At 41.7% G+C, this 15159-nt stretch overlaps 1 protein-coding gene across 2 annotated transcripts in view; it reads right to left on the bottom strand.

The window, feature by feature from the left end:
* Nucleotides 1–15159, bottom strand: part of LOC138187057 (zinc finger protein rotund) — a 241965-nt gene that overhangs the window by 110859 nt on the left and 115947 nt on the right. The window contains exons 3-4 of one of the 2 annotated variants that reach the window (XM_069127507.1): nt 1167–1235; nt 1032–1083 (exon numbers count right to left, since the gene is read on the bottom strand). In XM_069127507.1, coding sequence (XP_068983608.1) covers nt 1032–1083; nt 1167–1235 — 121 coding nt within the window. The remainder of the gene's footprint in view (nt 1–1031; nt 1084–1166; nt 1236–15159) is intronic. The other variant, XM_069127508.1, reaches the window with a different exon arrangement.

The following is a 15159-nucleotide window of genomic DNA, read 5'->3' as shown; positions in this document are numbered from 1 at the left end:
TGGCCTTCTTGGCTTCGGACCGGCTTATTTACTCGTTTTGAAATCACAGTTGCTATAGAATTATAGAATTTATAGAAGCTATTTTACCTGGTACAGTCTACAACGACGATGATTGACAGAAAGTGAATTCATTTCGTGCTCGGTAGTTTCTAACGACGAAGATCGTGAAATTGAGAAATCGACGAAGAAAATCTTCGTACCTTTATCCTCTTAGAAGCTCATAAAGAACGTCTGTCTTGTAGCGTCTATCCGATTAACATAGAATGGTTAATTAGATCTAAGAAATACCGAAAGATCAAGATCCGATCTTCAAAAAAAAAAGACAGGATTTTTTTCAGTTATACAAATCTAAAGATATAACTTTTAAAGATAGTTATCACTCTAAACAACACGTACGACCTTCGACAACTACGTACGATCGATTTTGCTAACTTTAATAACTGCACAGAATCCTAACACCAAAATCACGATGACGAACCAACGAATAAATCGCGAATTTCGGTGGCACGAGCAATTTCCAAATTTTCAACCCTTCGATATCCTGCAATTGGCGATTCACCGTGAAAACCGCGTGGGTCCAGTCAACACGTTCTGTGCTGGCACCCTGGAACCGGAACGAGACAAAATTCGTCGAAAAGGAACAAAACGGGTGAAACGAAAGAAAAAAGAATGAAACCGGAACGTGAAAGAAAAAAAGAAAAAAGAAGCGGGAATACGTTCTATCCTCCGTGTCGTCGTTCACCTCTGTTATTTCAATATCCGTGAATGGCCGCACTATCGAATATTGAGTGCCAATATTTGCGCGCTCCTCGGTCCACGTTTATTCTATGTCCAAAATATTTTTTCCTCTAAGGTAGAAAAAGAAAGAGAGAGGGGGAAACGTTGACGGTAAGAGAGCAAGGGGAGGAGGGAGGAAGAGAGAAAGAGAGAGAAAAACGAGAAACACGCATAATTAAACCGGTGCCGCGAGGCATACGTTCACGGCCGATTAAGAGATCCAATTAAAGAAAGAAGGCAAAAGGACGACTCACCTTTCTGCAGTTGGCCATGGTCCGCGTTCATTTTCGCCTGCAACAGAAAGTGCTGCGCTTCACTAAGTAGAATTAGCACGGGGACCGTGAAAATTTCGGCCGTTCTGCTAAAATATGTGCAAGCGGTTGGCTCACCTCGTAACCTTGTTTCGCGCCCCGTCCGCCACCCCAATAGTCGCTCTCCTTGTCGTGCGGATTGCATTGCTGCGACAGAAAAAAACAGATATATGTTAGTTTATATAAAGCGCAAAGCACCGAATATAGGGCACAATGTCTTTCTTTTTCTATGTGTGAATTTATTCTTCTTGACTTAGACACAGCCGGAGGAAAAGATAGCTGGACGCGTAGTGCAAGTAGATATCATTGAAATTTCCTTACATATGCAGGGTGGTTGGTAACTGGTGGTACTAGCGGAAAGGGGGTGATTCTAGGCGAAAAAAGAAGTCGAAAATATAGAATAAAAATTTTTCGTTTGAGGCTTTGTTTTCGAGGAAATCGACTTTGAATTTTCGCTCGGTACGCGCGCGGTACGTTATAACGGATCTCACTGTAGATCGTTATCTCGGTGGAAAAATTAAAAAAAAAAGAAAAAAAATTTTTATTCTATATTTTCGACTTCTTTTTTCGCGTAGAATCACCCCCTTTTCGCTTGTACCACCAGTTATCAACCACCCTGTATATGTATGTATGTATGTATGTATTTGTAAATGTGAATATTAATTCCAGTTACGTGTGACTATTGTGTTGGCAACTAAGTGATTGCGGATTTTGTCATTAGGTGGTAATGCCATTAATTAATACCATTAATTGTAAAGACACGCAAAGACAAGTGAAGCTGAAATATCTAACGATAATACGTTTAAAATGAGTATTTTATTTGTCGACCTACTTTTGATGTTTAATTCTTAACGGCACACGTAGGGCAGTGCTCTTCTTTTTCCATATTTGAAGTTATTCTTCTATATATATTCTTCAATATTTCGTATCTCTTTTGTTTATTAAATAGGTGTTCATTTCCCGATTTACTTTGACGATAAATTTTTGGTAGTACGCGTAATGTAATCTCTCTTTTCTATGTTTAAATTGATTCTTCTGTTTCTAATCTTTCGTATCGTCTACTATGCTGCTTCCAATATCTTGCGAGCTTAAATATCGCGTTGTATTTTAAGAGGTAGACGCGTCGTACGATTTTGGTCTTTACAGCTACACATTCGAATCGCTTGGCTGCCGAGACTCCTATAAGCGAACTAGAGTTGTAAAAATAAACTTTGGTAGTTATTGCACAATATATAAAAATGATTCGCTCATGACGATACCAAGTTTGTCGCGATTACAATTTTGTGTCTGAAAACAGCTTGTTTCCATCATTGGTATATTCGCTGTAGTTTCGTTCTAGAATCAAATAATGTAACTTGTTTCTTATTTTCTTCCAAAAGCTATATCAATCACGATAAATTTGCAAAACAGTATGAAATACTACTACAACGAATCCTGATTTCCTATTTGATCATGAAACTACACCGATTACGTTACATTTATAAAACAATATCAAATGCCACGAATCCTAATTTCTCTAGGCAATTGCGAAACTATGCTACCGTATGAGCCTGTTTTTGCACGCTGGATGCGTATCACGCAGAAAGAGAATCGTGTGAAAAGGGTCACGAAAAAATTGGTGTGCAACAAGGTATAAAACTTGTATTAAACTGACGCAAGTTATACAGCAGGCAATTTAAAATACAGAGACGCGTTCGCTAAAAACATTTTGTTTAATAAACACGTATAACACACGTGCTTAAGAAAGCACGATTTTCAAGTATCCGTGTAGGATACTAACCAGCCAACTAATTATTACCGTGCGTTTTTGTAACCGTGTACGACTAAATCAAACGTGTAAATGCGAATAAAACGTGTTAAAAGAGCTGAGCGTTTCAAAGAGCCGTGTAAGAAGAATATCGCACAGAAATAGTCACCAGGTGCAATTACATTAAGTAGCAGAAAATAAGACCAGAAAATAAGTCGACGAGAAGATCATGATTCATCGTGTTTCATCGATGAACGACGTAACATCGTCGAATGGTAATCACCGAAAACCGCGTAAAGAGTATCAATAATTGATAAATGGAGTATCGTAACGAAGGACGAGGGTTGGTGAGCTAGTGGAAGTGAGGTGGAGTGTGGAAAGTAGTCGACGTAGCGAACTGGAGGAGGCGTGGGCAGCGAGGATCGAGGATGGCAAAGAGGACGGCGAGGGGTAAAAAGCACCGTCTAGACACAACATAGACGAGGGTGGCGGGCTTAGCCTGTGACCTTGGGCATCACTCGGCCTTCTACAGAGACAAACAATCCAACCCCCTCTTTCGCTCATAAATTGTTAGGCGAAAACGCGTACTTCAGCCATAGGGGATGGAAAAGTTGTAATATAAAGGGGTTGTTTAAATCACGCGACGAAAGAATTCATTTGAGGGAAATTGAACGAGATTTGATAAAATGAACAGAGCAAATGATATCTTTCGCTGTATGTTAATTTAATTAATATAAAAAAGAATCTCGCGCGATTTAATTAATATTTTATAGAATACACACGAGCAACCGGTTATTAATGCAATACAGCTACCAGTGTATAAAATCAGAATAAAAAATCTTGCACAATAGCGAAACGTTCGACGATGAAACAAAAGGAATTTTACAAGTAATTTCGATCGATTATAAATTATCTGATTATCTCGTTAGAGGTCTATGATTTATAACAAGTACTTTGTCAATTTATCAGTAGTATTAATCCACGAATTATTGTCCGAGAAGTTTCGTATTTTTTCAAATCGTGAGGGAATTATTAAGCCGTTTCTTCAAAATTCCTCTCCACAATCGAGTTTATTAAAAAACAGAATTCGATAATCGAAATTCTCCGAGAAGATGCTTAATAAACTGAATCTAATCAAAATGACCGCTAAAAAACTGTTATCCGCATTGGAAAATGAAATTTACATACGAAAAACTCCGGCCGAGTGTTCCCCAAATCCAGTCAACCCGAAAATGAAATTTTACTCTCGTTAAACGTAAAACTATAAATCGAACGTCATGAAAGGGAAGCTTCTTAATCTTTCGAATTTGTACACAGTAAATCACCGGCCGTCCCACTAATTGCCTACAGGAGAAAATTCTTTCCCTCGATTGACGGCTCCCATAACACGAAGCTGTGTCCAGGCTGGAAACCGTGGGCGGTTTAAAAAGCCAACGAAATACACGTACGACAAGGGGGACACCGGGGATGCCAGGAACATTAAGGGATGACCTCGTTTCCCTTCTCACGACCTCCTGAACCACAAACGACCGCGTACCACCCTCCGACAGGCCTCCGCAACTCGCAGGACCTTGCGTGTGGTCACGTATCCATCTCGAAGGACTCGGAATGCTCGAAGTAAAGGGTGGCCTATTCCGGACGAGGGATCGCGTTACACGAACGATAAAGTAAACGCGACCATTCGAATTCCTCTGTTCTTTCTACGTTATTCCTTGGCAAAATTGCTCGCAGTAGACTTTCTGATATATAGCTGACATGTCTGAAATATTTGGCGAGCGATTTCACGTTGATAACGAAGCTTTTAATTCTTTCGAGAACGATCGTGTAATTTCTGTACCATGGCCATTTCACGACTCTGATAAGATGGTAGAAAAGTAATAAATAAATTATATTTCTGCATTATCGTAAATACGGGTATTTTCACAAATAATTTCATTCAATTTAATCCCTCTGAGAATTTTTGCTGTATTTTATAATTGTTGCAAAATGGTTAAAAAACGTAGATAAATTAAGTGTACGTACAGTAAATACAGAGCTGTTTCTAAGATAATTTTATTAAATATTGCAATTTTTGTAACAGTATTCGCGTTGCTCCAGCGTTCTCTAACGTAGGTGGCCATTTTTTACGGAGACCAATGGTCATTTTTTAAAAACCAGTTAATAGCAAGACAAAAGTCTTATTTAATTTATTATATATTTAATTTAGACTCTATGCAGAGGAGAAAGGAAATTAGTTTGGCAAATATCGCAACAAATATTTATAGATTAACGATTGAAAATGGTATATGGAAGGACGAAACGAGAACTTGATCGTAAAACAATCGAGCAATAATACTGAAAAGCCATCAACCTTGTCGTAAGTCGATGTCGAAGGTGATTCGTCGATCGACCTAGTTCGGTAAGTACGAATCGATAGCGAGCCACTCGCTGCGACTGAATTTTACGCCCCCATAAATCCGAGGGTGTAGGACCGACCTAGAAACCGAGCTAAGGGACACCATAAGGCGTCGAAAGGGCAATGCTTTCGTCGGTCGCTCCACAGGTGGCTCGTGAAACGATCCGATTCTTGTGAGAAAGTCCAAGAACGTGAAGGGATATGCATTTTCCGTGCGAGGATGGTCAACGCGGCCCTAACGCCGTCGAAAGCTCACCCTCTCGCGAACGACCGGATAAAATCCCTTCCAGATATTGCGATCCTGTCCACCGACACTTTTATTGAAACAAAATTTCGATGTTTCTCCCATTCTATTTGCCTGTTGATCCGTGCATTTACGAAATTCCTTATTTCATTGAAATTTCTCCATTTACTTTTATCGATGCTGATGATTGAATTTGAACGTTTGGAGACATAGTTAATCGTGTATCATATTTCGTAATTATTTTTACTGCGATGAAACGTAGAATACAGGACGAAAAGATTTCGTTTCTATTTTTTGGTGTTATGTTATAGAAATGGCCCGGGCGAAAAATGTTTGAGAATGTAAAATACTTTTTATGGAAATTTAGAACTTTGCTAATTGCAAATTACTGTATTCCAAGGGATCTGAATTTTCTAGTTTCGTGTTCCGAAAAAATAAGATCTAAGTAGGCGAAGTGCGTATAAAGTGTCGATTAATTTCAGAAATTTGAAAGTACCATTGTGAGTTACCATCTTTTAAAATTATTCTAAGCTCCTCTAGATTTTGGACATTTAACGAAACTAGTTCATTTCCATATCCTCGTGTTCTAAAAATTCTCAACTCCTTCCAAAAGAAATAGGCGCAGTAAATCGTTCGTATCAACGAATTAATCAAGTTGAAAATTGTACAATCTCTGTAATTCCAGGTAGCCATGCTTTAAAGTTAGTCTCATTAGAAGCACACACGCAACACTTGTCGAAAAGATTCTACTTCTGTTCTAAAAACTTTCACCGCCCTAAGTAAAACCATCCGAAGGTGGGAAGATTCTTCACACGACAGAAAAAAATCATGAGTGTTTTGAAGCACAGGCCGGAAATGGGTACTATCCGTTTCTATTTTAAAACCGTGAACGAGAGCAGACAGAAAGTTGGAGGAGCCAGCTCAGGGCGAAGGAAATCGTTGTTGAGCAGGAACAGACCGATTCATCCCTTAAATCCATCCATCCGCTGGCAGATGGAATCGAGATCGGTCACGTGACGGTTCAAATTGGATCTGGTAATGAGAAGAATAATTGAAGAGCCTGGAAGTCGAGCGACCGAGTAATGTCGCCCTTTGACATTTGTCTGACATTTCCTACAAGGGTTGCCGACCTAAATCCCTTTAAGTCGAACCGACCTTTCATTATATTTACACGAGAAAAAGCGGAAAGGAACTTTGGTTAGTTGCATTCTATTATATATCAAGACTATCAACCAAAATGAGATTTATATACAGCAGAGAACGAAACGAGGTATTTTGCAAATTGCAAAACAAATTGTACTTGAGAAATATAATGTACACTGCAGAGTAGGGAAGTGTGAACAATATGGTGAAAAACGTCTAATATAAATGTTACTATTATGTGCATATATTAGAAATAAATTACCTACTTAGCTTTCAATTTCCTTTTCTTCGCTACTATAAATATTCATTGTTCTTCTCTAAACTTAGATTGAACGATTAATCTTATTACTTATCCTACTGATAATTAAGGAGTACAGGAATATAAGAGGGTTAAGTAACTTAATCTAATATCAGTGACGGATCTTGAAACGTGTCATCCGGCGAACAGTCGCTTAAATTTCTTAATAATTCAATAAGAGAATCAGCCTTATTGGTATGACGAGCACGTTCAAATTTAAAAGTAAAGTTTGAACAAAGAGGGCGAGGGGTACGAGCGAAAAATAGACTGCAACGGATGTAATATGTATACCGGTACACGGCCCTCCTTATAACGCTGGAAGCTCTGACATTCGGTAAACCAAGAAGCTTTCCACCTCCTCTAAAGCTCCTACTGTGCAGCTTTATTAAAAACCGAAGTCAGAGACCCAGTAAAATTTCTCCACTCGAGGCCTCTCCATTCCGTCACTGAAGCACGAAGCGAGTTCGTTGATCGAAATATCCACGATCACCCTCCAGCTACTCCCGCATCCCCTTTTCCAAGCCACGTTTTTCGTGGACACGAAACACAGGCCCTTCAAAAATTCAACTCGATAATTTCCATCGAGCCGGAAACACGACGGCGTGGGACGAAGAGGGTGGGGATGGGGGAGGTTGCGTCGTCCGATGCAACCCTTACGTCCAGGCGAAAAAAAGGAAGAAGAGGGAGGGCGAGAGGATAGAGACACGAGGGAGGATGGAAAAGGCGAAAAGGAGGGAAAAAATGGAAATACATGCTCGACGATCCCCGGATTGGTAATCCAACCTACCCACGAGCAGCTCGAAGGGAAGATAAAGAAGGGAAAAAAAATACATTTTAGCTCGCATCCAGGCGCTGCAGCCACTCTCTCCTCTCGCTTCGAAACCCCCTTGGCTATCCTCTCTCTCTCTTTCTCTATTCCGTACGTCGGTGTAGGTGGTCGGGCCGATAGTCGAGAGAGCGTCCCGATAGCAAAAGGACGCCGACGCCCGGCATCGGAGGGTGGCCGGGGAAAAAAAGATCACAAGGACGGGGGTAAAAAGGAAGAAGGGGTTCGTTCGTTCGTTCGACGGATGAAGAGAGAACGCGACGGGGACGAAGATAGAGAGCGAAGAGTAGATCGAAGGAGAGCAAGAAACCGGGCTGGATGAAAAAGAAAGGGAGAAGAGACAGAGAAAGAGGGCGCTCCGTGCCGCCTGAGCGGCGGGGGTTGAAGAGGGGGCAGGCGAAACCGGCCGGGGGAGGGAAAAAGGTGGAAAAAAAAAATAGCGGAGCCGAGGAAACGGGAGGAAAAAATCGGCCAGCCTCCAGGAAGGAGGAGCGCGGCTGGGGAACCAGGGGCGGAAAGATAGAAACGGAGGGGGTGGAAGGATCGGGTAAGGCTGCCAGGAAAGAACAAAGAAGAGAGGTGCGATAGGAATGATAGCCGATAGAGAACGATGAATTTTCTCTACTAGGGGTGAATTGAAAAATCGTCACTGTAAATGTTTCCTTTTGAAGATGACGCTTGCAATTTGAATTATTTTCTCGATACAATTACAATCGAATTATCCGTCGTGACCGAATCTTCTGTAACTTCCACTGACATCCGAGTTAACATTATAACTTCTGATTTGCTATTCTAAACCTTATAAAAGGGACGAACCACTATTCTCTGGAAAGAAATTTCTCCAATATCTGAGATTGATAAACAGACGGCACAAAATAGCTGGAAAATCTTCGCCAGTGAATTTGCACGCAACGTCCGAATAACAGTTAATCGAACGAACGAAAGCTCATCTCCTTGAAACTAACAAGACACCTCTACCATTCAAACCCCCCACCCTGAAAAATTCAAGCTCTCGAAAGGACAAGAAGAAGAGTGGCACGTTCCCCGGTGTCCGGCGCGAGATAGACGTCGGAGGGGGCGACAGCCAGAGGGGTTGGAAGGGCCGCGGGGCAGAGGGGTTCGGTGGAAGAGGCGCAAAAAGACGAAAGGGAAGAAGACACAGTGCTCGAAGGGGTTGCGGAGAGGGCGGGGGTGGGAGGGTGGAAGAAAAAGGGGAAGGCGAACACGGCGAGAGAAAGAGATAGGAGCGCGGTACGAAAAGTGGGTGGTCGGGTGAGAGAAAGGGATAAAAAAAGGAGAAGAAGAGGGGTGGGCAGAGGAGGCTAAGGGGCGAAGGAGAGAAAGAGAGGAGAAAACGAGGGGCCCACACGGTGCACATGCGTGACCGTCCGTCCGCGTACGAGGCGGCGTGTATTGATCAACCAAAGAGCGCCACGACGCCGGGCGTCCTTTCTGCGAGCCTTGCTTTTTTCGGCACGACGGCCAAGGGTGGAGGAGCTGCTAGATGCTGGCGGACGAAGGGGGCGAGTTCACCGTTCCGTGGCGAGGAACGCCGAGCGACGAAGGGAGGCCGCGTCGCGACCTAGCCCAACAGGACGCCTGTGACGTCACCCTCTCTCTTTTCTTTATCTGTCGTTATTTGCCACCCTAAATCCTCCCAACCCCTTGGCTTCGCGCGGTCGTTCCTTTCGACCGTGGTCCTCCAGACCTGACAACCGACTCGTTAAGCAGGAATTTTCGTGACAGTCGATGCGAAGCTGGTTCCATCGGGGATGCTTCCTTCGAGATAGCAAGTTCCAGCGGATGACCGTGTTAGTCACGATGTTCAGGACAGTAGGTGTTCCTTTCTGGTCTTAGGAGCCTGGCGATTTTGTTAGTCAGTTCAGGTTGTGGAATTGTGGTTTTTAATGGCGTGGTTGTGGAAGCACATTCGGAGGAATCGCTCGACGCTTCTTTCCTAGCTATTCCGCCTTTCGCGTAGATGCTATATATTTATAAAGTTGGAAGGAATGGGAATATTTATAGCACTTAGATAAAGCACTTTTTATTAAGTCACGGGCAAGTTCTTTGTGTCTCAGACCTACATAGCGAGCTTAAATTATTCTAGTACATTTTTGTATCATGCTAAAATAGTACGTAAGCTGTTTTATTTACCGTTTAGACCAATTACACGATATATCATTGCTTGGTCGTCGAAGGATCGATAAACAAGTACGATAAATATGAGTGAATACGTCAAAGAAGTTTCTGACGAAGGGAGAAAATGAAAATCTGATAGAAACTGGTAGGAAGAATTGCTAAACCAATCGACCGATCAGGAATTAGATTAGAACTTCAGCTGAATAGAAAAATAGCTGTACCAAAGATCCATTTTTGGAAATAAGGATAATTACTTAAAATGAAATCGTTCCAGCCATAAATCATGTTTGTCGTGATTGTAATACAAAGTAAGCATCGTGATCAATGTAAGTTAGGGAAATTTTCATGCGGAGCATACCTAACGCGATTCTCGTCGGTGGTGAAAGTTAAAGCTTCACTTTCATCGTGAGCAAATTCTCCGCGGAACACGGTAACTAAGTGAACGGTAATTGTTTAACGAAATTATAACAAGCATCGTTGTGAAAACGAGTTTAAAATTCCGGGGGAGAAACAAGAGCGGCAGGGCGAAATATTTTCCATGCTAAACACCGGAAATTACGTTCCATCGAGAACGAGCTTTTCCCTTTAATTTTTCCACCCCTACCCCCTTTTCTTTGTATCCTTTATCCTGCTCTATTTTCCGTTTCCTCTATTTTATTTTTAGTATTTCTGTCGTAAGAAGGAAGAAGGGGAAGAAAAGTGGGCCGTGAAAATGCGAGAAAAGTGGGAAACTTTCCAAGTTCCTTCGCGGATATAATTTCGTTAAGAACTCTTCTCGGAGACTATGATTGCTCGTTTTTAAACCTCTTTTTCTTTCAATTTGCTCTCCTTTCGTTAATTCATTCTCGTTGTTGTTACAATGTTTCCTTCGTTAACGTCAACTGAGTGTAAAATCCCGCGTTTTGTCCGAGTGACGAGATTAAACGAAATGCTGTTCCTTCCAAGATAATCAATTCCTTCTTCATTTAGTATACAAACCTCACTCAGCCAAAGAATACCGGAGAACAATGATGTATTTTATTTAGTAAACCGTGAATTTTTTCCCTGTTTGATGGCACAACCTTTCACTGTTACAGTTGTACTCGTCGTTCAAATACAATATAAACACATTCTATGTACGTATTTATAATTATTATTTCTTCAAGACGTTAAATCTTTCTATCTTTCTATCTGTCGCTTTTGGGAAGGAAATGACGTTTAGCGAAGATGTTTATAAAGTACATCCGTGAAGGTATATTTACCAATTTATTCGCGTAATCTGAAAATTTCTGTCGACAAACAAATAATTCTCATGCTGCGTAAAACAATTTAAATGTCGATATACATCAAATATATACACACGACAAAAAAGTTCTCATTTCACAAGATGAGCCTACGTCTTCAGAAACTATTCACTGCAGAAAGGGTTCAAGATATTTGTAACTGCAATTAGAAAAAGATTCTACGATATTCTAAGAATACATCTCTCAAGTACTCCACAGAGTAACGGGAAAAATCCTACGAGTTAAGGAATTAGCTTCTTCTATGTTTCTCAAGCTACCCCTCAGACTAACCCTTGCATTTTGCTTTTGATTTTTCTATCGCCCACGGCACAGCTCAGGGTTCATCGATCCGAACCGATGACTCGAATCCCCAAAGTAGGCTAGGCCGTTCGATTCTTGTCAATCTTTCATAGTTAACGTCACCTTTTCACAGCCAAGCCTAACCTGTGAGTACCAACTTCCTTCGATACTCCCTTACGTTAGTTTTTTTTTTACGTGAATTTCTTCGGTGGCCAGTGGCCATGTTTAAGCAAAGCGTTTTTCTCCATGAGAAAGATTAAGGATCACCGGTTGATCTTACGCTCGACCCCTTTTAAACACCTCTGGCGACAAACAAGCTGCGTTGAATTTTTACATCACCGCTTAGACGATGTTTAAGTATTATTACAGCACGTTTAAAACGTATTCCGTGGCCAACTTGAATCTGTTGGTATTTTATGATATGAATTTACGAGTCCTTGGCGAAATTGTAGGAAATCGTTGGTAGACAACGAAGCTTTAATTTATGGCAGAGGAACCTTGAAATACTTTTTTAGCTCTTCTGTAATGCCTAAGACTTTTTACGTACTACTTTTACGACGCGATCATCCGATACTGATGAAATTGTACGAGATCGTTGCTAGCAAACGAAACTCTAATTTACGGAAGAGCAATCTTACTTAGGGAACATACTTTGTACGTAGAGAAACTAATAAGTGTAATCTCTAGATTTACAAATAATTCTCCTCTGCTTTCCTAATTTTTGATAGACGAAAGCAAGTACAACTTTAGTAGCAATTTTCCTATTATCGAATTCTTCGTGTCTCGAAACGAAATCACCGAGAACAACGACCACTGATGTTCCATATGAATTCGATAATCTAATCGGGCAATCTCGACCTTAACAAACGCTACGAATATTTCAAATCGATGACAAATTCCCATTTCCATCTCGCTATCTCCCCGTTCCACATATATTTCACGTTCAGACGAGTGAATATTTTGAAAAAAACACGGTCGAAAGGGCGGTGTGCCTTTTTTTCACTGTGAAACGAGACTCTGTTTTCTCGCAGGCGATCGCCACTTTGGCTGGCAAAGTGCATCCACGGTGTGTATCTCGTCGGCTGACGGGTCGATTCAATGTTTAGAGAGGATTACTTAATTCTTAATGCCCCTAAAGGGCCTCTCGTGTTTAACTATCCGCCGGGAATCAACAATTCCCTGGATCCTCGAGTGCTATCTGTCGCGATGGATTTAGCCCCCGTTGCGTTCGATCCTGCGATCCGACGCTTCAGCAAGGCTTAATTGCGCCTCGATGGAAGAATAATCGACTGTATTCTATGACCCTTCGACGCTCTTTTCTTCTACTCTTTTTTTCATAGTTATGGGAAAATAAGTTAGTTCGAGTAGCTTTGAGCGAAACAATTTCGTACTTGAGCATACACCACATATTTTCTGTGGAGAGCAATAAACGTAATGATCTTTAATGTTTGAGATTCCCCTCTAATTTTCTTCCTTCTATTCGTTCCCTCTTCGCTCCCTTGCTTTCATCCTCTTTCCATCCTTCGCTTCTTATTTTCTTCCTTCCTCCCCCTCGTCAACTTAATTTCTTTTTGTCTTCTTCCCTCCCCTTTCCACTTTCCCTATTCTCCTTCTCCCGCGAAATGAGTACGTAACAGGAAATTACGACTAGTCCGACCAAACGCTTAAGCAGCGTTTTATTCCGAACGTTTCTGGCGATGGAAGAAGCACAGCGCGTCTAACAGCATCCATCGCGCACGATATTACCAAACGTAGAATACAGAAATCCTCTACATTCTGAGAAACGCGTATGCAAAATATACAGGATTCGATAGAAGAAAGTAGACAAAGAATCGCTTATTTATTTATTCATAAACTTCCCACGTACTATCTTCGCCACTCGTGTCATTTGCCGTGTAAACTGTCCAATTTCCAACAGTGAGCCACGTCTACCAATACAGTCGTACTGGATGCGCGATCATCAAAAGCCAAGCCGTGGGACTGAAGCGTTAATTTCGGATCATCCTGCAACTATGTATCGGTGTATTCTATCCAGGAGAAGCCATAAACGAAGGAAACATGGAGGAGTTTGTCCGAAGAGAGTCCCATGACTGGCATTAGAGGCTGACCCAAAAGACTGATCGTCCTCGTTGGTCGTCATCTTAATGACTTATAGCCAGGTCGCCACTAATGACACAAGTCAGGGACGACGATCCGGTGGGTCTCCCCGTGGACCAACGATTCTTAGAACAAGTCTAGATCGTGAAACAGGGTGAACAGACTCGAAACATCGCTGTGTAACACGATGGAGTCAGGTTTCGAGTCGTGACAGAACGAGACTACGCGATCGACCGGGCCAAGGTCTTCGACTTCCACTCGGCTCACCGAGGGTCCTGATAAATTGCTGGCAGCTGGCAAAACTCTCCTTCTCCTCCGCCCTCTTCAAGGGGTTACACGCTGGCACACGTGGCCGCGTGAACCAACCGGTATGGGACCTGTTCTTTCACATTCGACCTAGACACCTTTACGCGAACTTTCAACTTCGCCACGGACATTTGGTTAAGGCGGGTACAAATCGTTCGATGAAAAGGTATTTAGCGGCGTTTCAAAGAGCCGACAGATAAAATGTCAAAGAGTTGTCAGATTTGTTGACGGTTGAGATAATTGAAGCGACATGGAAGGGACTTTTGGAGGAAAAAGGTTCTTAGATTTTTGGTAGGATGTTTGGTAGAGTGTTGGGATGACGCGACAGTGTTGGATAAAGTGGGATAGGATTCTAAGATTCGTCGATCGAGTTGCTTGGATGTCTGAAGCGTTTGGATTAACGTCTGCACAGAAGAAGATTCTTGGATATTTGGCCAAGTATTTAGAAAGATTGTTGCTAGTAATATAGGAGATGGCTTTGACATGTTTTAGGGGAAATCATGTTTGCCATGGTTTAAGGAAAGACGGTGAAACTTTGAAGGAGCTGAAGTTCTTTTTATGAAAGATGGAGCATGTAAAGGAAGAGACGAGCTGAGAAAATATCAATCTATATTTGGTGCAAGAATATACTCAGGGCCCTTTTTAACCCCGACTTTTGGGCCATCTATTGCGTTAACGACGTCGATTGGATCCAAGCTATAAGAAGTAAAAGATCGGTAGGATAGGTGGCTTGCCAGCAGCATGAATCACCGAAACGACGTACAGGAAGTAATAGAAAATATGAATAACCAAGAGGAAGAGAATAAATCGTCGGGAGAACACCAGAAATTGAATCGTTCGTAATTTTTATTTCCACATACACTGCTGATCCGAAGTATTCAAACGCTTAATGATACACATATGAAACGTTCTAATTGAATCGGATCACCAAGTAAACGATTAATCGGGGATAGTTACACGTTCGTGTAAGATGACGATTTAAAATACACAGGAAAAAATATGTGAAATATTATTTCAGAGAATTATAGGAAAATACTAAATGAACAATTTCTATATTCACGCTGATGATCCGTATAATATCAGATACGTATAAAGACCGAATCTCTGGAAGGAACATCATTCTGGATCAACGAAGGAAGAACTTACACACGTATAAACACACACATGGGGTTCAATGGATTATCTCAGTTCGAAGACCTTCTATACTCCTCCCACTTGCTTGCCAGCTATCTAAGACACACATGTGTTCCCACAGGGTGTCAGGGCCGTATCGCTTTCGTGGCTTTTTTTGTCGGCTAGGCCTAGAAATCGAGC

This window comes from Bombus flavifrons, chromosome 14, assembly GCF_040668555.2.
Source record: "Bombus flavifrons isolate JBK064 chromosome 14, iyBomFlav1_principal, whole genome shotgun sequence".
Classification (NCBI taxonomy): domain Eukaryota; kingdom Metazoa; phylum Arthropoda; class Insecta; order Hymenoptera; family Apidae; genus Bombus; species Bombus flavifrons.
The sequence above is the reverse complement of the archived record's forward strand: the minus strand, read 5'-3'. Positions and strand labels throughout refer to the sequence as shown.